The sequence below is a fragment of the Vulpes vulpes genome, chromosome 8, assembly GCF_048418805.1.
Source record: "Vulpes vulpes isolate BD-2025 chromosome 8, VulVul3, whole genome shotgun sequence".
Lineage (NCBI taxonomy): Eukaryota > Metazoa > Chordata > Mammalia > Carnivora > Canidae > Vulpes > Vulpes vulpes.
Window position 1 is genome coordinate 37,602,457 of NC_132787.1, and position 21,545 is coordinate 37,624,001.

At 49.8% G+C, this 21,545-nt stretch overlaps 2 protein-coding genes across 4 annotated transcripts; one reads left to right on the forward strand and one right to left on the reverse strand.

Annotated features, from left to right (window-relative positions):
* The first annotated feature begins 15,134 nt into the window (after positions 1 to 15,134).
* SPSB2 (splA/ryanodine receptor domain and SOCS box containing 2) lies at positions 15,135 to 17,619 on the forward strand. 2 transcript variants are annotated; one of them, XM_025995310.2, is made up of 3 exons: positions 15,135 to 15,249; positions 15,504 to 16,247; positions 17,233 to 17,619. In XM_025995310.2, the coding sequence occupies exons 2-3, from the start codon at positions 15,584 to 15,586 to the stop codon at positions 17,358 to 17,360; spliced, it is 792 nt and encodes a 263-aa protein (XP_025851095.1). In that variant the 5' UTR covers positions 15,135 to 15,249; positions 15,504 to 15,583; the 3' UTR covers positions 17,361 to 17,619. The 2 variants fall into 2 exon arrangements, with proteins under 2 accessions (XP_025851095.1, XP_072622213.1); XM_072766112.1 differs by having other exon boundaries at positions 15,157 to 15,249; positions 15,494 to 16,247.
* A 96-nt stretch (positions 17,620 to 17,715) lies between these two features.
* TPI1 (triosephosphate isomerase 1) lies at positions 17,716 to 21,224 on the reverse strand. 2 transcript variants are annotated; one of them, XM_025995307.2, is made up of 7 exons: positions 20,931 to 21,224; positions 19,582 to 19,705; positions 19,384 to 19,468; positions 19,177 to 19,309; positions 18,785 to 18,870; positions 18,405 to 18,492; positions 17,716 to 18,315 (listed from the first exon to the last, which is right to left on the reverse strand). In XM_025995307.2, exons 1-7 carry the CDS (start codon positions 21,154 to 21,156, stop codon positions 18,197 to 18,199), a joined length of 861 nt encoding a protein of 286 aa, XP_025851092.2. In that variant the 5' UTR covers positions 21,157 to 21,224; the 3' UTR covers positions 17,716 to 18,196. The 2 variants fall into 2 exon arrangements, with proteins under 2 accessions (XP_025851092.2, XP_072622214.1); XM_072766113.1 differs by lacking the exon at positions 20,931 to 21,224 and adding an exon at positions 20,326 to 20,531.
* Positions 21,225 to 21,545: the final 321 nt, after the last annotated feature.

Sequence of the window (21,545 nt, forward strand, 5' to 3'; positions counted from 1 at the left end):
AGGTTAAAAGAGACAATGGGGGGAAACCGCCTTATACTTAGCTGACCCTCCTCAGCCAGGATCTCCCTGCCCTCCCCACTTCCCGCCTGTTTCCTCAGTCCTGGGATTGTTCTGTGAAGTAAGACAGTAAACATGAAAACACTCGAGAAGGTTAGAAATGCCGGTGCCAATAAATGATACCATATTACTGGAGTGGGAAAGGAAGAGTCCATGTGGTTTGATGTAGCCAAAGGGAAAGGATGTGGTTTTTTCCTGGCCCAGAAGAAAGAAGAAGACATATTAGGTGGGAACAAAAAGCCATGACAGAAAGATTGGGGAAGTATCACTGAGCATACTCTTATTAAGCACTTTCTCTGTACCAGGCTGTAAGTACTGGGCACTCAAAGACAGTAAAACGGTTCTCATCATCTAGAGCCTTACAAGCCACTGACTGGGTTAAGTAAACGAGTAATTCAATATAATGAGACAGATGTTATAATAATGATACCTGACACTTACAGAGCTTTTACTGAGTGCCAGGGGATAATTTTATAGTACACGTATCTAGATAATATCATATGTTCAGGGCAGAGATTCCAGACAGAGGAAGCACTTTTCATAAGGCCTCGAGGAGAAAGAGCCCAATTGGTACCTGTGCAAAGAAAGTAGGTAGTTCTACTGGATGGAACAGTAGGTATGCTTACAGGGATGAGGCAGGAGCTGCAAACAGAGCTGATCACACTAAGGCCTTTATCCTAAAAACCGTGAGGAACCACTAGAGGTTTTATTTTGTGTTTCATTGACGAGGATTGAATCTACACTGTGTAATGACAGCTAGATGCCTACATCCTCTTTGATGACATCCTTTCCTCTAGAATGGTCTAGGTAGAATTTCCTGGAATTATAAAAGTAATATTGAATTAAACTTAAAATGCAAATACTAGAGAAGTGTATATAGAGGAACACACAAGTCCATGAACTCCCTCCAGCATCACTATCATTTATGAATAAAGATATAGATTTTTTTAAAAGACAAAAATGCTATCAATCATACACACTGTTCACCAACAGGATTATTTTCATTTAATAATATGTCTTGGACATCTTTAATATCATTAATCATATATCTACCTCTTTCTTTCTGATAGTTGCCTATTATATGGACATATGGTCATTTTTAAGTGTTCCCTATTGCTGGATATTAACTTTATTATTATTTTTAAAAGATTTATTTATTTATTCATGATAGACATGGGGGGGGGGGGTGCAGAGACACAGGATGAGGGAGAAGCAGGCTCCATGCCTGGAGCCCGTCGTGGGACTCAATCCCAGGACTCCAGGATCGCGCCCTGGGCCAAAGGCAGGCGCCAAACCGCTGAGCCACCCAGGGATCCCCTGGATATTAACTTTAAAAAATTGTCAACATTAGGGCACCTGGCTGGCTCAGTGAGTAGAACATGGGACTCCTGATCTTTGGGTTGTGAACTTGAACCCCGTGTTGGGGGTAGAGTTTCCTTTGAAAAAATGCTTTTTCAAGTTGTTTTTCATGTTACTGTGAATCATTAATTTTTTAATTGATGTTTAGGAGCTCTTTATGATTTGGAGACTAACTGTGGCAGGAACTGCCAGTTGCTTACCTATTATTCAGTCTACCCCTCTTCCTTACTAACTGAACTGCTTGTAAGCAGCATTATTTTATTTTTTTAAAAAAGATCTTCTGGGGGATCCCTGGGTGGCGTAGCGGTTTAGCGCCTGCCTTTGGCCTGGGGCGCGATCCTGGAGACCCAGGATCGAATCCCACGTCGGGCTCCCGGTGCATGGAGCCTGCTTCTCCCTCTGCCTATGTCTCTGCCTCTCTCTCTCTCTCTCTCTCTGTGACTATCATAAATTTAAAAAAAAAAAATTAAAAAAAAAAAAAAAAGATCTTCTGGGACACCTGTGTGGCTCAGCGGTTTGGCACCTGCCTTTGGCCCAGGGCATGGTCTCGGAGTCTCGGGATCAAGTCCCACGTCTTCTGGGGGGCTCAGTGGTTGAGCGTTCGCCTTTGACTCAATTTGTGATCCCGGGTACCCAGGATCGAGTCCCACATTGGGGTCCCCACAGGGAGCCTGCTTCTCTCTCTGCTTAAGTCTCTGTCTCTGTCTCTCTTTCTCTGTGTCTCTCATAAATAAATAAAATCTTTAAAAATAAAGTAAAATGAAATGTAGAATGCAGTGGCTTTTAGTATATTCAGAGTTGTGCAACTATTACCACAATCAATTTTAGAACCTTTTTGTTACCCCAAAAAGGAACCCGATGTCCCTTAGCCATCATGTCCCTCCCCTCTCCCCACTCACCTCTGCCCCTGGTAACCATTAATTTACGTCCTGTCTCTATAGATTTGTCTATTTTGTGTATTTTATATAAATGAAATCCTATAACATGCGGTCCTACGTGACCACCTTCTTTCACCTTAGCATTGTATTTTCTTTTTTTTTTTTTAAAGAATTTATTTAGTCATGAGAGACACAGAGAGAGGCAGAGACATAGGAAGAGAGAGGAGAAGCAGGCTCCATGCAGAGAGCCCGATGCAGGACTCAAACCCAGGACTCCAGGATCACGCCCTGAGCCAAAGGCAGACGCCCAACCACTGAGCCACCGAGGTGTCCTAGCATCGTATTCTTTCTTTCTTCTTTCTTTCTTTCTTTCTTTCTTTCTTTCTTTCTTTCTTTCTTTCTTCTTTCTTTCTTTCTTTCTTTCTTCTTTCTTTTTTTCTTTTTTTCTTTTTTTCTTCTTTCTTTTCCTTTCTTTCTTTCTTTCTTTCTTTCTTTCTTTCTTTTCTTTCTTCTCTTTCTTTCTAAAGATTTATTTACTTATTCATGAGACACACACACACACACACACACACACACACACACACACACACAGAGAGAGGCAGAGACACAGGCAGAGGGAGAAGCAGGGTCCATGAAGGGAGCCGGACGCGGGACTCTATCCCGAGTCTCCAGGATCATGCCCTGGGCTGAAGGCGGCGCTAAACCGCTGATCTACCCGGGTTGCCCAGCATCGTATTTTCAAGGTTCCTCCATGTTGTAGTATCTACCAGTATTTCATCCCTTTTGAGAGCTGAGCAATGTTCCATTGTATGATTTATATCACATTTTATTTTTTCATTCATCAATTGATGAATATTTGGGTTGTTTCCATTTCTTGGCTATTATGAGTAATGCTGTTATGAACATTCATATACAAATTTTTGTGTGGCCATATGTTTTCATTTGTCTTGCTTACATACCCAATTAATATCAATACAAAAATAATATTTTTAGTATCAAAATATTGAATTCTATGCTATAATGAATAGATTCCAAAGGAGGACATAATTCCTTGCCACAGAGATTTCTTTTCTTTTCTTTTTTTATTTATTTATTTATGATAGTCACAGAGAGAGAGAGAGAGGCAGAGACACAGGCGGAGGGAGAAGCAGGCTCCATGCACCAGGAGCCCGATGTGGGATTCGATCCCAGGTCTCCAGGATCGCGCCCCGGGCCAAAGGCAGGCGCCAAACCGCTGCGCCACCCAGGGATCCCGCCACAGAGATTTCATTCTGAAATATTTACAGTATCAAAATATTCATTCAGTCAACTATATGTTGAGCATTTGCTATGTACTAAGCATTTTGCTAAGAGCCTAATGTTATATGCAAATCCTCAGAAGGAAACTATTTTCATTTGAACAATCTATTACAGGAGTGCCTGGCTGACTCAGTTGGTAGAGCATGCGACTCTTGATCTTGGAGTTGTGAATTCAAGCCCCATGTTAGGTGTAGAGATTACTTAAAAATAAAAAATAAAAGTTTCAAAAAAGTGAAAAATCTATTACAAATACAACCTAACCTCAGACATTTCAACTTAGTTTGTTGGCAATTTTTTCCTTACAGGTAGAACTGTAAGGAGTGGAATTGCTGGATCATATGGTAACACTATATTTAACTTTTTAAGGAACTGCCACATTGTTTTCCAAAGTGGCTGCACCATTTAACATTTCCACCAACAGTGTTTGAGGGTTCTAATTTTGCCACATCCTGGTCAACATTTTTTATTATCTGTGTTTTTGATTCTAACCATCCTAGCGGCTGTGCTGTGGTATTTTCTTGTGGTTTTGATTTTCATTTCTCTGATGGCTAAAAATGTTGAGCATTTTTTTATGTGTTTATCAGCCATTTGTATATCTTCTTTGGAGAACTGTCTATTCAGACTGTTTATTTTTCAACTGGGTTTTTCAGTCTTCTCATTATTAAGCTAACTAAGAGAACTTTTATATTACTGGGGGCAGCATTGTACCCAGCTAAAAAATATTTCTCAGCCTGCATTGCTGATAGGTCAATGATATTATTAGTGAAAGTCACTGGATGAAACTTCTAGAAAGTCCCTTTTTCCTCTCCCCTTCTCTTACTGTCTAAAACAGGAATGTGGTGGCTGCCATTCTAGCAACTACATGGGACCATAAGATGACGGCAAGAACATAAGCCACATGCTAAAATGCTAGAACAAATATAGAGAGCAGCATATGAAATATAAACTATCACGAAGCTCTTATACTAACCCTGAACTGCCTCTGGAGACTTAATTTTATAAAAGAGAAAATAGGTTAAGCCACTGGGTTTTGGGGAATCTATGTTGTAGCCAGATGCAATTCTTACCTGATCATAACCAATTATCTCAAAACGTAGTAGCTTGAAACAACATTCATTATCTCAGTTTCTCTGATCAGGAATCCAAGAGTGGCTTAGCTGGGCTGCACCCAACTGTTGGCTAGGGCTGCAATCATCTGAAGGCTTGACCGAGGCTGAAAGATCTGCCTCCAAGGTTCATCCATGATATGACAGCTGGCAAGATAGTTCCTTGCCATATGGCTTCTCTATAGGGCCACCTGACTGTCTTCACAATATCGCAGCTGGCTTCCCCCAGAGCAAGTGATCCAAGAGAGAAAGAGGCCAAGATGAAAGCCACTATGCCTTTTATGACAGTCTCCAAAGTCACATACCACTACTTCCACTTTATTCTGTTCTTTAGGAGCTAGAGCCACCCAGGTGCTCCATACCTTATTATTTCTAATAATAAAATAGATAGCCTGTCTATTTAATAGAGAGAAGTGGAGGATTCAATAAAGTTTAAAATGGTGGGTCACCTGGGTGGCTCAGTGGTTGAGTGTCTGCCTTTGGATTGAATCATGATCCTGGAGTCCTAGGATCAAGTCTCCCATTAGGCTCCCCAGAGGGAGCCTGCTTCTCCCTTTGCCTGTGTCTCTGCCATGCTGTGTCTCTCATGAATAAATAAGTAAAATCTTGAAAGAAGAAAGAAAGAAAGAAAGAAAGAAAGAAAGAAAGAAAGAAAGAAAGAAAGAAAGAAAGATCTATTTGGAGGGAGAATGGATTACTCTCCTTACTGGGAGGCCAATGGGGAAAAGTGTCATTGAGGGAGAAAAAAATGACAAGGATGACCCCAAGGGTTTCTGGTTTGAACATCTGAATGGTGATACAGAAGAAAAGCAGAGTTAGGGGGAAAGATACAGGATTTGGTTTTGGCTATGTTAAGTTTGAGATGTCTGTGAGTCACCTAAAGGGAGAAGTAGGAGGTTAGCTAGATAAGCCTGGCACTGAGAAAAGAGTTCTTGGTTGAAAATAGAAATTTGGAATTCAGTGTAATATGCAATGATATGCTGAAGCTGGGTCATACAGGCTTGTAAGAACTGATACTTTTTCATGAATTCTGTAAGCCAGGTGTTAAAGGCAGTCACTATTTTTTTTTTAAATTGCATACATATGATTTAACTAAATTGTGTTTTATGTATTTTTTAAATTTTTTTTTAGGGCTGCCTGGGTGGCTCAGCTGGTCAGTTAGACGTCTGCCTTTGGCTCAGGTCATGAGTGTGTGTGTGGGGGGGTGCCTGCTTTTCCCTCTGCCTGCTGCTCTCCATGCTTGTGCTCACTCTCTCTCTCAAAAATGATTTTAAGTAATCTCCACACCCAATGTAGGCCTCAAACTCACAACTCAGAGATCAAGAGTCACACACTACTTACTGACTGAGCCGGTCAAGCACCCCTAAATAAATTACATATTTTATTTATATATATTTTAAGAATAAGAATTATTTACAAGTCATCACTTTCCAATTATTTCTACTATATTTTTATAGTAGCTTGCCATAACAAAACACTGAGTATTTTAACAAGAAAATTTAATTTTCTCATAGTTCTGGAGGCAAGAAGTCTTAGGGCAACGTGTCAGTAAGTAGGTTTGGTTTCTTCTGAGGCCCTTCTTGCAGATGACTGCCTTATAGTGTCCTCACACAGTCTTCTCTGTGCACTGCACTTTTGGGTCCAAATTTCCTCTTCTCAAACTGACACCAGTCAGATTTGGGCCTACCCGACGGCCTCATTTTAACTTAATCATCACTTTAAAGGGCCTATTTCCAAATACACCACATTCTGAGGTACTGAGAGTTAAAGCTTCAAAATATGGACCGGAAGAGGGCAAATTTCACACCTAACAATGTTGCTATTATCTATGTTCTTAAAGTTATTTACCTCTTCAAATCAGTCATGGGGGGAGTATTTAGCATTTCAGTAAATGCTCAAAATTAGGGCTTTTTGTTCTCCCCGCCATGCCTGCCATCATTTAGTAGCACATCACAACTAGGAAGGTGTTAGTCTCGAGTATAATTTGAATCTGAAAAGGAAGAAATACACACACACACACACACACACACACAGGAGTGTGTATATGTAGATGGTGTACAGTGCATAACCTACATATAGCTTATATATATATTTTTTTTTCTATTTTATTTATTCATTCATGAGAGATCCAGAGAGAGAGAGGCAGAGGGAGAAGGAGGCTCCCTGCAGGGCGCCTGATGCAGCACTCTACCCCCGGACCCCCGGGAACATGACCAGAGCCAAAGGCAGACACTCAACCAGTGAGCCACCCAGGTGTCCCTCGATGTTCTTTTAAAAAGTGAAAGTAATCGGGGACATCCTCCCATCGGTTTGGATTTACCCACAGGGATAAAACGTCCTTCCCTCCTCCCTACACTTTGAGAGTCATTGAGGAGGAATGAACCAAGCACCAGCCAGTGCAATACCCCATTAAGATTCACTAGAAGGGGCATCTGGGTGGCTCGGTGGTTGAGCAGCTGCCTTTGGCTCAGGTCGAAATGCCTCGGTCCTAGGATTAGGATGGGGTCCCAAGTCGGGCTCCCCGCAGGGAGTCTCTTCCTCCCTCTGCCTATGTCTCTGCCTCTCTCTCTCATGAATGAATAAATAAAATGTTTAAAAAAAAGGGGTGGGGGGGATTCACTAGAAGTAGAGGCCCTGAAGGATATAAAGGTGGAAGAAAAACTAGAAGAACTCGAGTATTTTTTAAATAAGCAAGGATAAACAAAAGCGTATTAGACTTGGCAAGCAAGATACGGGCTGACCAATCCAGGTGAGGTTTGCGGAGCTAAGGCGTCTATGATCATCATAATAGGTGTGCGCCCCTCCACCCTCGCGCTTCTAGTGGAAGCGGCGTGTCTCCTGCTTCCGGCCTCCCCGCTCCCGGTGAACAGAGCTTCACTCCCTGAGTGGGCAACCTCTACACTGGTCGGGAGGGAGGCCAGGGGGCGAAGCAAGGAAACTCCGAGGTGGAACCACAGGGGGCCTCTGACTGTAGAGACCCAGCAGGGAAGCCTGGAGCCCGAACCTGGCCGACGGCCCCGGCCCTTCCACGCCCCTCTGGAGCCCTGAACCAGAGCCCCCCGCCGCGGCCGCTTCAGGGGCCGTCGCCTCCGAGCGCCGGTTCTCAGCTTCGGGGTCGGGCTTCCGCCCCGGGGCCTTTGTTCCGGCGCAGAACGTTCCAGGCGCGCCGGAAGGCTGGGGCGGGGGCGGGGGCGGGGGCGGGGGCGGGGCTGCCTCCGCGGCGGCAGGCCACGGGTGCGGCCGCTGGGGGGCGCGCGAGCCCCGGCTCAGGCCGCCCGCCCACGTGACCGCGGCGGGCCTGGAGGCCGCCCCCGCCCGCTCCTCCGCCCGCCGCCAGCTCCGCCGCGGTTACGAAGGGAGCGCCCGGGGCGGCGGCGCGGGGAGCCGCGCGTCGCCCAGGCCGATGTATTTTCCGTCGCCGTTTCGTCGCCGCCCTTGTGTTTTGCGAGCGGCTCCCGTCTTTAAGTCCTGATGGTGCCGTCCTGCAGCCCCGTAGTCTGGGGCGGGTCGTGTAGCCTCCCCAGGCGGCGGGTTACGAATCTGTAGGGATGGGGTCTCCTGGCGCCGAGGACTTCCTGAGATGCGGCGGAGTGTCGTCCAAGGCGCCCGACGCGAGCCAGTTGAATCGGGCGAAGGCTGCCAGGCGGCGTTCCGCGCGGGGGCCCGACGGGGCCCGGGCCCTGTTCTCTTTGGCTCCAGTTCTCTCGGTTCCTCTGTCCGCCGAGGCGGACCGCAATTCTAGCATTCTGGTTTTATTTTTATTTTTTTTTATTTTTTTTAATTTTTTTTTTTAATTTTTATTTATGATAGTCACAGAGAGAGAGAGAGAGGCAGAGACATAGGCAGAGGGAGAAGCAGGCTCCATGCACCGGGAGCCTGACGTGGGACTCGATCCCAGGTCTCCAGGATCGCGCCCTGGGCCAAACGCAGGCGCCAAACCGCTGCGCCACCCAGGGATCCCCCCCCCCTTTTTTTTTTTTTTAATTTTTTTTGCATTCTGGTTTTAAAACTAGGTTCTAGAGTTTTCCGATGCCTCTTTTGTACCACGCCCCGTGTGAAGGCAGTCGCGGCGGTCCGTCTGCCCCCAGCGTGGCACGTAGATACGACCTCAGGAAATCCTCCCGGGTGGTCAAGATTCCACAAATTTGGGAGCCAGGTCATCAAGTTCTCCCCCAACTGCTAGAGTGACAGCAAAGTACAGGTGATGATAAGCCTTTAATGAAGACTGAAAGAGCACTAGACTTACTGGTGGAAAAAAGGAGTCAGGTATATGAGCTTAATGATGGCAGTACATGGCAAGGAAAGGAAAAAGAAACTCAGGTCAGAGTTCAAGCCTCCTGCCAGAGAAGACAGCTTCAGGTGGAAGAATTTCAAACATAGCCAAGGAGAACAGGGAGTAAAACTCACCCAGAGCTACTAAAAACAATTATTGGCCAAATAGCTATGTTCTGTAATAGAATGAGGCTGGTATCTTGGGGTGGGGTGGGGGCAGGGGAGAAGTCCCAACTGCTTTTATATTTCCAAACTAGAAACACAGGCCCTGGATTGAAAACAATTAATGACCTTGTGACCACCGTTCTGTCCCTCTTTCATGGCGGCAGTGTAGCCCTGTATGTAATAAAGCCAGACATGTTCTACAGTGATACAAATGCCAGTGCCCTAAAAAACAAAAAAGATCTGCTTGTACTCCAGCAATTAAACGCAAAGTGCTAGGTGACTGCAGCACTTTCCACAATTGGGATTTATAGTTCTACATTCTAGAAATCCAGTAGGACCTTATAGAGAAAGGCTTTGGCTTTAGTGTTGAGCATAGACTACAGTACCATCTGAGGGGCCACACTGTATGAACGTGCTCCAAAAGACATAAAAGGCTACCTCTCCCCACTATCACCCTTGTGCTTCACTTTGCTGACCTAGGCAGGATTTGCTATTTCAAAGCCACATCTATGGGAATGAGTGAGATTCCTCTCTGACTCCCAGAGCCATGAGTGCTGACCCTAATCTAAATGTGATAATGAGGGGTGCCTGGGTGGCTCAGTCAATCAAGCATCTGTCTTTGGCTCTGGTCATGATCCCAGGGTCCTGGTATAGAGCTCTCTGTTGGGTTCCCTGCTCAGCAGGGATCAGAGAGCCTGCTTCTCCCTCTCCCTCTCTGCTTCTTCCTCCCTCTGCTTCTCCCTCTCCTTTTCCCTCTGCCTGCCATTCTGGCTGCTTATACTCTGTGTCACATACATAAAATTGTTAAAAATAAGTAAATGTGGTAATGTGTTGGAAGAGTTGGACAATCTTCAGTATTGCCAGTTACATCACATATATTAAACAGTCATGGCAACAATCAAGCTTAAAACAGCCCATGCATGTTAAGAAGAATGTGTTTAGGATTTTAAGGGGTTTCTATTAACCAAGAAATGAAACACACTGTTCAAGTGGCCTAGCAAGTGAATCATGTTGGCTTTGTGAAAGAAATTGAACTTGGAAGCCACAGAGAAACACTAATAAAAAGAATGAGGAACTGATAAAATCATCCCAGAAGATAAAGATATGATAAACAGGAAGGGAAACCCAGATCACTTCTTCATGAATATGTTAAAATTGCTGCAAAAATGCTGAAATACCTGAATGATTTCATTCCTTTTTTTTTTTTTTTTTTTTTCAAAGTAGGAGCCTCATCTAACATGGAGCTGGACTTGATGAGATGCCGTGGAGTTTCAACATAGGTGCATCTAACGTGAACTAGTTAAATTGGGCAGAAGGTTGCCAGCCACCATTCTGTGCAAGTGTCAGATGGGAGACCAGACTTTGTTCTCTTTGGCTCTCACAACCCTGAGATCAAGACCTGAGGCTGAAATCAGGAGTTGGGAATGCTTACCCCACTGAGCCACGCAGGTGTCACTGAATGATTTAACTTCAGAATAAAATCTCTCTGTGGAAGAAACCAGAAAATTAAATGTGGTTCACACTATATCCTTATAACTCAGCAATTCTGCATATAAGTTATACACCCAACAAAAGTGAGTGCCTAGGTCCACTAAAAGACTTGTATAATACTCTACATAATAGCTTTCTTTAGAACAGTTTGAAAACAACTCAGATGGCCAGCAACAGTAGAATAAATTGCAGTATGTCCATACAATGGAGTAATATAAAACAATGAAAATAATGAGCTACCATTTCATGCAACAAGATAGAGGACTTACAGTCATAATGGTGAGAAAAATAAGTCAGGCACAAAAGAATATATGCTTTATGGTATCATATGAAATTGAACAGGCAAAGCTAATCTATACAGACAGAAGTTAAAATAGGAGTTTACCTTTAAGGATGTAGTGTCAGGGAAAGGGCAAGAAGAAGCCTCTGGAATGCTAGAAACATTCTTGATCTTTTTGGTGATGGTCACACAGCACCTGTAAAGATGCATTGAACAATTTAAGATTCATTTACTTTGTATTTGCTACAGCTCAATACAAAGTAACAAGATAAAACCACTTGTAGCATTATGTAGTATTTGAGCTGTTATCAACAAATGTTTGAGCAGTTCAAGATTCAGTGGTAACAACTGGTGAATACCATGTTTAAAACAACCAGCAGCTGAGCAGGTGCAGTTCTCAACCTTGAACTAGAGTCGGCCGTGTTTGAGGCTTGCTCTTTGTCCCCGAAGCCTTCATCCACCCGGTTATCATACAGCTCCTGCACTAATATTCATCATAGGCCACTGCCCACAGTCATGATGTCATTTTTGTAGTCACACTGGCAAGAACACCCACATTGGGTAGATGATGGGTATTCAGGTTCACATCTTTTTGATATATTTTCTTGTCTTCAATTAAAATGATACAATTTTATTCATACATTATTGTATGATACTGCCCATACTATATTTTATAAATACAATATATAAAATATTTTATAAATACTAAATGTAAAACTAACATATGCTATGTCTAATAGATGGGATAAATAAGGGATTTTCAAGGGTAACTTTGACGGTAAGACATTGTTGTCCTCTCATCTCTCCCAACTCTCTATCCCCACAAAATGTGAAGCTTGTAGCCTAGTGCCTGACTTACAGAAACTGCCAGTTCAGCGCCTTCTGCCTAGACTCCCACCTCCCACAATCCACATGCGCTCTTCCCACCAAAGTTGCCAATGACCCGAAAGATCTCCTTTAATCACACTTGAGTTTTCTGTTCAGTGTCTCCTCCTTAACCCTCTTACTCTACACGCTTTCTCTGGGACCCCTCACTGATTCTCATAGTTCAGCTTCTTTTTTCTTTTCTTTTCTTTTTTTTAATTTTTATTTATTTATGATAGTCACACAGAGAGAGAGAGAGAGAGGCAGAGACACAGGCAGAGGGAGAAGCATGCTCCATGCGCCACCCAGGGATCCCTCTTTTTCTTTTCTTTCTTTCTTTCTTTCTTTCTTTCTTTCTTTCTTTCTTTCTTTCTTTCTTCCTTCCTTCCTTCCTTCCTTCCTTCCTTCCTTCCTTTCTTTTTTATTAAGATTTTATGTATTTGAGTGAGAGAGCAGGAGCAGGAGGGAGGAAGAGGGAAAAGCAAGATCCCTACTGAGCAGGAAGCCTGATTGGGGGGACGGGGAACTCCAGGACTCAGGATTCAATCCCAGGACCCTGGAATCACGGCCTGAGCCAAAGGCAAATGCATAACTGGCTGAGCCCCTCAGGTGGCCTCATACCTCAGCTTCTGACTAAAGAATGTCGAACCTCCCAAATTTATACCTCCAGCACAGGCCTCTTACTACTGCTCCAGCGCTGCAATTTTCATATGCATTCTGGATGGTTCCATCTGGTTGTTGCTCAGGCACCTCAAAAACATGTCCTACAGTGAATTCACCATCCCTCCCTCACTCCTCTGGCCTGTTCCAATTGTTTGGTACTACCTTCCAACAATTTTCCAAGCTAAACCTCCCTTTCTCTCACCTCTGCATCTAATCAGCCCACGAATCTTGCAGTTTCATCAGTGTTTTCTTGAATTCTTTTCTTCCTTATTTCTACTGCCTTATTTCAGGTTCTTGACACTTGTCACCCAGGCTGCTATAACCGATCTCTTCAAGTTCTCTTTCCCTTGAAGCTTCCTCTATATTTTTGTGCCAGGATGGCTTTTCTAAATTTTTTAAAAGTAATCTTTACACCCAACATGGAGCTCAAACCCATGACCCTGAGATCAAGTGTTGCATGCTCTATCAACTGACCAACCGGGCACCCCCAGGGTGGTTTTTCTAAAATGAGTATCTGACTATGCTTCTCTCTTGCTCCCTTCCTATGTATCTCCCCATGACTGGCCTGTCCTGCGGAGGACATTTGCATTCCTTAACTTGGCCAACAAGGCCACTGTCATCTAGCACTGACTTCTCTAGGCTTGTCTCTCATGCTTCCTTCTAGCTGCAGGAAATCTGAAGTCTTCAAACATCCTCAAATCCATCTATTGCTTTTTTTTTTTTTTTAAAGATTTATTTGAGGGGATCCCTGGGTGGCGCAGTGGTTTGGCGCCTGCCTTTGGCCCAGGGCGCGATCCTGGAGACCCGGGATCGAATCCCACGTCGGGCTCCTGGAGCATGGAGCCTGCTTCTCCCTCTGCCTGTGTCTCTGCCTCTCTCTCTCTCTCTCTCTCTCTCTCTCTCTCTCTCTCTCTCTGTGACTATCATAAAAAAAAAAAAAAGATTTATTTGAGAGAGAGAGAGAGCATGCACAAGCAAGACAGAGGGAGAAGCAGACTCCCGGCTGGCAGGGAGACCAACACGGGGCTCTATTCTAGGAGCTGGGGATCATGACCAGAACCAAAGTCAGATGTGTAACCAACTGAGCCACCCAGGCACTCCTGCTTCTGGCTTTTGGCCGACCCCTCTGTCTCAAATGTCCTCTCCATGCAGCAGCCCTGTAGAACACCCATCCTGCAGAGCTACCTCTCCAGGTCAATTCCTCATCATTCTTTGAGATTGAGCCCAGTGTTACCTCCTCCAGGACACTTGCTTAACTACACTTGATTCTTGGTTAGAAGTCCCATCCCTTTGACTCCCATAATACTTTTATATCTCCACAATTTCATCTATTACATGATAAAAAATTTTTTTTTATAAATGTCCTGTTAACCTCCTTGGGGATTCACTGTTATACCTTCAGTGGCTTAACACAAATGGTTAAATTTGAACCAGAACTTCTCTGAGTTCACATGTAACCTCACTGAATGTCCTAGGCAGCAGATACCAACAGGATCTCCATTTTACAGAGGAAGAAACAGGCACTGAGGAAGTTAAGTAATTTGCTCAAGGGCAAGTGCATATTGGCCTTCAGGAATGCACACCAAGTTAGCCTGGCTCTACATTTGCCATCCTTCATCACTATATTACATTGCCTTTCTACAAGAGTGGACACTTAGTAAATATTAGCAATAGTTTTGCTTAGTGATTGTATCCTAGGTATCATACTTTGTGCTAAGTGCTTTACCTCAATTATTTCAACTCCACAACAATCCTGTGAGGTTAAGTACCATCATTATTCCCGTTTTACATAAGAGAAAACAACTTTGGGGCACCCGGGTGGCTCAGTGGGTTGAGTATCTGACTCTTTGATTTCGGCTCAGGTCTTGATCTCGGGGTCCTGGGATGGAGCCCCTGTCCAGCTCTGTGCTCAGTGAGGAGTCGGCTTGAGATCCTCTCCCTCTGTCCCTTTCCCCCTGTCTCATGAGTGAGAGCTCTTTCTCTCTCTCTCAAATAAAAACTTAAATGACAGAGGGAGAGAAAACAGGTTTAGAGAAGTTTGGTGACCTCTCCCCCAAGGTCATAGAGCTAGTTAGTGACATAGCTTCACTCACAACCAAAGTCTTAATCAGTATACTGCACCATATGAGACCGACAGCTCAGGAAGGCAGGGACGTCCAAGATGAAGACTAGAACAGCACAGAGACCTAGGACACCTACTTCTGAAAACAGAGTTCAGGACCTCAGGTATAAAACAGACCGACTCACAAGTGGGGCAGAAAGAGACCCGTCCAGAAACAGTGACCCAGAATCAAAGGGACATAGAAATAGATTTCTGTGCAATGAAAGCCCCTCCTTGAGGAATTGGTTGCCCAAGCAGCTCAAAGGTCTTGACGTCAGAGAACACACTTCCTGGGATCCCCAAGCACTGATAAATCAAAGAGCTCATTCTGAGCCCCGACAGCCTGGTGCAGACTCCGCGGCCGCCCAGAAGGGTTAACCACCCCGGGGCGGGGACCCGAGGTTACCCATCAGGAAATGGGCTCTAGGGGGGCGTGCCCTCCACTGGAGCGAGCGGTCCCGGGTGTTAACCGCCCACGAGGAGCCCCCGCGGGGGCGTGGCCACGGGGACGGGCGCGACCTGGGGCGGCGACGAGAGGGTTAACCGCCCGGGTGGGCCGCCGGGGGCGGGGCCGGGCCGGGCCGGGGCGGGGCGAGGCCGGGGGAGGTGCTGGAGGCGGAAGCCGCGGGCAGTCTGCGCCCAGCGCGGCTCGCCTTACCTTCGGCCGAGTTCCTCCGCAGGGCTGGTGACCTCCGGGCCTGGAAGCTGAGCGAGGTTCGAGGGCGGTGACGGGGCACGGGGTGGGCAAAAGGGACGGCCCGTGGAGGGATCCAGAGGGGCGAACTCGCGAGTCTCGAGAGAGCGGGACAGATGAGCGAGGGCAAGGTGATGGGCCTAGGACCTTTGGGGGAGCCAGGGGGGCGGGGAGGGATGGTGGGCAACCATGCGGCGAAAGCTGGGGTGCCAGGGCAAGGAGCTCCCGCCAGGATGCCGCACTTTAAACCCTCTTCTTTCCCAGTTCCTCTCAGGTTACTCCCGAGCGGGAGCTCAACTTTCAGAAGAGAGGAGCCCCAACAAGACTCGGGGATTCCTTCAACTCCTCACCTCCATGGGCCAGACGGCCCTGGCAGGGGGCAGCAGCAGCACCCCCACCCCACAGACCCTGCACCCTGACCTCTCTTGTCCTGAGGGCTTGGAGGAGCTGTTGTCTGCTCCCCCTCCTGATCTGGGAGCCCAACAGCGCCACGGCTGGAACCCCAAGGACTGCTCAGAGAACATCGAGGTCAAGGAAGGGGGGTTATGCTTTGAGCGGCGGCCCGTGGCCCAGAGCACTGATGGGGCCCGGGGTAAGAAGGGCTACTCGAGGGGCCTGCACGCCTGGGAGATCTGCTGGCCCCGGGAGCAGAGGGGTACCCACGCCGTGGTGGGCGTGGCCACGGCCCTCGCCCCGCTGCAGGCTGACCACTATGCGGCGCTGCTGGGCAGCAACAGCGAGTCGTGGGGCTGGGACATCGGGCGAGGGAAGCTGTACCATCAGAGCAAGGGGCCTGGGGCCCCTCAGTATCCAGCCAGACCTCACGGTGAGCAGCTGGAAGTGCCGGAGAGGCTGCTGGTGGTTCTGGACATGGAGGAGGGAACTCTGGGCTACGCTATTGGGGGCACCTACCTGGGGCCAGCCTTCCGCGGACTGAAGGGCAGGACCCTCTATCCGGCAGTAAGCGCTGTCTGGGGCCAGTGCCAGGTCCGCATCCGCTACCTGGGCGGAAGGAGAGGTGAGGCCTGGGGCAGGTGTGGGGAGAGTGTTCTGTTACTGATGGCCGTGGTTTGGGATGGAAGCTCGACGCCTTATAAGAGCAGAGGGAAATGGGCCTTCGTCTGACCTGCCCCTGACTTCTAGTCAGTGCAGGGCAGGGGAATGACAAAAGGTCCACACAGCTGTTACTTATCTTTATCGCCCCGGCAACAGTAGATATGAAAGCTAGGCTTGGGAAGGCCACTCACTAGTTAGTGGTGAGCCCACAGAACAGAGAGGCACTCCGGGGATTAGGACTTTATAGCAGGTGTTATCAGCTCCTGGTGCAAGAGGTGTAAGGCATTAAATGGGGACCGGGCTAGGTGTGCGAAGAGGACTGGCAGTGCTAAGCACTCAGGGTGTGGCCTGATTCCCTGGGTTCTGACCGGTCTGTGCGTCCTTCCTTCCTCAGACCCCAGTAAGCGGACTTTGAGGCCCTGGGCACTTGGAAGGAAAGCAGTGAAGGGCTCAGGGCCTTTGGGTGGGGCTACAGGGGTGGGACCTGCTTTAGGAAGGAGGGGGCCAGGGCTTGGGGCTGATGGAACCTCACGGGGCTCTGCAGCAGTCTTCAGCACAGGGTGGGTACCTCTCCACCCCTTACGCCCCTTACCCATGGTCAGCTATTCTTGAGTGGGGGTAGGGCCATCCTTCCTTTGACTTCATCAGCCCCAGCCCTAAGGCTCTATGCAGTCAAAGCCTGGACCAGCTCCACCACTGTCTTGAGCGTCCTTGATCTATTAGAGGGCCTTAGTGAGAGCTTCACCCGCAGCTGACCAGGGACGTGTGAAATCTGTGACGCCTCCCAACCCAAGAGAAGGTGCAGAACTTCGGGGTGCCTTAGATCTCCCTATCAACCAAGACGCAGGGCAGGAAAGCAGCAGGGAACCTGGGCAGGACAGTGTAGTTTGAGGAAGTGTGGCTGGTGGCTATACCCCTACTTACCTTCCCCTCCTTCTCTCTCCCAGCGGAGCCACACTCCCTTCTGCACCTGAGCCGCCTGTGTGTGCGCCACGCCCTGGGGGATACCCGGCTTGGCCAGGTATCTGCTCTCCCCTTGCCCCCTGCCATGAAGCGCTACCTGCTCTACCAGTGACTCCTGTGATACCACAGATTGCGCTGGGGCCTTACTACCCATCCCCTGGGGGGTGGGGAGGCGGCACTGCTGGCCTAGACCAGCTACTACGTAAAGCCAGTGAGGTTGGGCCTCTACCCCAACCCAAGCTCTGGGGATCCAGCAGCCCCGAGCCACCCACAGGGGTGGCAGGGAGGGAGCTATTATTTGAGGCTATGGCCACCTGGTACACAAGACATTTTTTCCAGTAAAAACAGTAAGAGACACGCTATTGCAGAAACCTGTTTGTGGTATTTTGTACGAGTGTCCTGTGGCTGTCTCAAGAAAGAAAAAGATGATATGGGCAACTGTTGTGAAGAAGGACAAACCCCAGGGCTCAGTGCCAGGTGTTTATTTCCCCCCACATGTGGGATTGCTCACATACACAACACACACAGGCGTTGGCACCATGGGAGAGAGCAGCACCCCTGGCCTCTGAGGGGAGGACAGGGCTTTTCTCTCAGCCCTTGGCCTCATGGAGCGAGATGGGAGAGGAGGACGGCTTCTTTCTCCTGCCCTCACTGGGGACTGAGGGGGCCCATAGGCAAATCCCACCCCTTCCACCTCTCAGCCAAGGAGAAGTCACCTTGGTGACATGCTTAGTTCCAACCATTACAGTAAGTGGAGAAGGGATTGGCCTGGTCCCAACCGTTACAGGGTAAGGTGTAAACGTAAGGAAGAGGTATAGTTTGGCCACGAAGGGGGCAGGTGACACCATCAGAAGCATGTGCAGGGTGGGGGTGGGGGTAGGAGCACAGTTACTGAGCTTCTGAGCTACCTAGTCCCTGGCTTAGCAGGAATAGGGGAGATGGATGGGCTTATTGTTTGGCGTTGATGATATCCACAAACTCAGGCTTGAGGGAAGCCCCGCCCACGAGGAAGCCATCCACATCAGGCTGGCTTGCCAGCTCTTTGCAGGTTGCTCCAGTCACAGAACCTGGAAAGGGAGAAGACAGAGGGAATGGTCAGGGAAAGGACAGGAGGCTGAGTTCACCCCCATCTCAGGTGGGAGCCAAACCTGTTTACCTCCGTAAATGATACGGGTGCTCTGAGCCACTGCATCAGAGACGTTGGACTTGAGCCATCCCCGGAGCTTTTCATGTACTTCCTGGGCCTAGAACAAGAAACCAGACTAAGTAAGCCCTTTTCTGCTTTTCACTCAAAGGCTAAAAGACCCTAGGCCCCAATGAAGAAAGGTAGTGTGGGGCAAGAACCCACAGATCTGAGCCAGAATACCACAGCTCCAATCCCATCCAGACCCTGGAATGGATGTCCTTGGACAAGTCACTCTCCTCTGGGCCTGGGGACTCCTGTCTTTAAAATGAGCAGTTGGTTCAGATGATCTCTGTTGCACTCTAGTCCTACTGAGGCAGGTAAGATGGGGCAGAGCTCCTGGGCTCAGTTACCTGTTGGGGTGTTGCAGTCTTGCCAGTCCCAATGGCCCATACAGGCTCATAGGCCAGGACAACCTTGCTCCAGTCCTTCACGTTATCTGAGACAGAGATCACAGATGGAAGGGTTAATGGGAAGGAGCTGGCCAGCCTGTAGCCCAGGGAATGAAGAAAGATGGTGGCCTAATGCCCCCTGGTGGCTGTTGGAGGAACTCCAAGTGGCATCTAAACCATCTGGGCAGGAACAGACCCGATATGGAGGATGCAAGGGTTCTCCCCCTCCCCCTCCCTTTCCAGTGTCAGCATGGAATGGGGAATCAAGTCAGGCCGCAGAGCCAGAGCATCTCACCCTACCCTCTGTGCCTCTAGCCCTAGCCAGGCTCAAAGGTCCCCTTCTCCAGAGTTACCTGCGATGACCTTGGTTTGCTCGAAAACAACCTTCTCAGTGATGCCAGCTTCCCTCTCATCTAGCTTCTCCCCAATGCAGGCAATTACTCCAAGTCCCTCTGCCAGGGCGTGGGCCACTTTCTGTCCAATCAGCTGTTGAGTAGCAGATCTGGTGAGACACCCCTCTTGGAATAAGGGGTCTCTTACCTCCCATTCTGGTTACTCACCTCATCTGACTCCCCAAAGACATGCCTTCTTTCTGAGTGCCCCAGGACTACCCATGTGGCTCCGCAGTCTTTGATCATGCCAGGGCTATTGGAAGAGATAAAGCCATGCTTCAGGAGAAAGCCCACCCTGTAGCCTCCCCCTCAACAAGGAAAGTGAGGGCACAGTCCCCACCTGCCCCTCTCCTGCCTGCATCTCACCTGATCTCCCCAGTAAAGGCCCCGTTAGTCACTTTGTAGCAGTTCTGTGCAGCCACAGCAATCTTGGCATCTAGCTTCTGCCGAGCGAAGTCGATGTAGGCAGTGGGAGGTGCACAAACCACTTCTGGAGAGATGATGGCACAAGAGGATGAGGTCACAAGGAAGCCCTTCCTCAGACTCCATCCAGTGTTCTGGAGTCCTCTTGCCTTCACCTGATTTCTTAGTTCTGCTTCCTATCCCTTCTCTCTCCAGCAAGATCATCTCTGTCCACTTAGCAGCTCAGGCTGGGCCTGTACCCAACTCCTTGAGCCTTCCAGGTGTCCCTGGGAGGCCATGGCCCTGGCCCTGCCCTCTGCTCTTTAACAGCTGTGGTTCTGATTTCTCGGGGCTATTCTGGGCCTGGGCACCTCCTAGACTCAGCATTCTCTTGAAGCCAACCATGCCTCCCTTCTAAAATTGTCCATCCCTACCACCCCCAGGCAAGGATTTTTAGCAAAAGCAGAAGGAGCAGACACTCCTGGGGTTTGTACTGGGGTCTGGGGAGCACAAACCAGGGCCTCTTTTGATCAGGCCCGGGTTTCTGTGAGTTAGATGAGTGGGAGGGTGAGGGCTGAGGACAGCACTCCGGGCCCGCGGGTGGCACGAAGTTGACTGGCTCGTGGAGGCCTTGCGCTTTCCCGTTTCCAGCCTGCACAACGCTGTGGGATCGCTCCTCATTCCCCCAAAGCGCCTCTCGTCTGGCACCTGCTCAGCCCCTCGGTCGGAAGGCGGGCGTCATCGCGCCTGTGGCTGCGAAAGGCTGGGGAAAGGCTGGGGAAAGGCTGGGGAAAGGCTGGGGAAAGGCTGGGGAAAGGCTGGGGAACGGCTGGGGAACGGCTGGGGAACGGCTGGCGCGGGGAGCGCAGGCCGCCGCCGCCCGGCCGGGGATTCGGCCCGCCCCGCGGGGAGGCGGCGCGAGGAGGCGGCGCGGGCTACGTGCGGCGGCGCACGGAGCGCACGGCGAGGGGCAGGCAGCAGGGTCCGCGCACCGAGGCTCAGCTCCTCCCCCGCACCCCGGGCGGCCGCCAGCAGCCCGCCGTCGCCGCAGGGGCTCGGGTCCGACCCCCGTCCCGAGTCCGCACCCCGGGCCGTCTCCCCCACGGTGGCCCGAGAAATGCTCCCCCGGCCCGCGGTCGGACAGCACGGTTCGGTGCGGCCCCGCTTTCGGCTGCGGGGCCCAAGTCCCGACCCCCGAGGCCCTCGGGCGCAGCCCCGCACCCAGTGCACGCGGACACCGGCCGACGGGGCTCGGGAGGGGGCGCCGCCGCGCCCGCCCCCCCCCCCCCCCCCCGCGGCCCGGCGAGGCTCACCGGTGTCGGCCGGCACCTTGGCGGCGTTCAGGGTGGTGATGAGCTCCCCCAGGTTCTTCTTGCGCCCGTTCATCTTCCAGTTCCCCCCGACGAAGAACTTCCTGGAGGGCGCCATGGCGCTGGGAGCGACACACTGAAGGTCAGGAGCACCGCGCAGCCGCTGCCACTGCCCGCTTATGTAGAGCGCCGTGAGGCGGAGCTCCGCCTCCTCCCCGCCCTCGGCCATGGCTCGGCCGGCCCCCCGCCCGCCCCGAGGCCCGCCCGCCGCGAGGCCCGCCCGCCGCCGCCGCCGCCGCCGCGGGGTTCGGAAGTGCCACCCCCCATTGTAGCAACGTTCCAGGGCGGCCCGGCGCTCGGGCGCTGCGGATCCACCGCCTGGCTTTGGGGAGGAGGCGGGACCCGGCACTCGGGGGAGCCCCACCCCACGATCCCAGCACCCCCGAGGGCCGGAGGGTTTTCCCAGGGGAGCCTTGGCCTGAGATTACGCTGCTGGCGCGGGCTGAGGGCGCTCCGCGGGGCAGGTCTCCAACTCCCTTCCCCCGCCGGAATAGCTGCATCCCTGATCGCTGAGCAGGCACCTCTGACCTATGGGGCGGGGGTGCGGAGTGTCGTCCC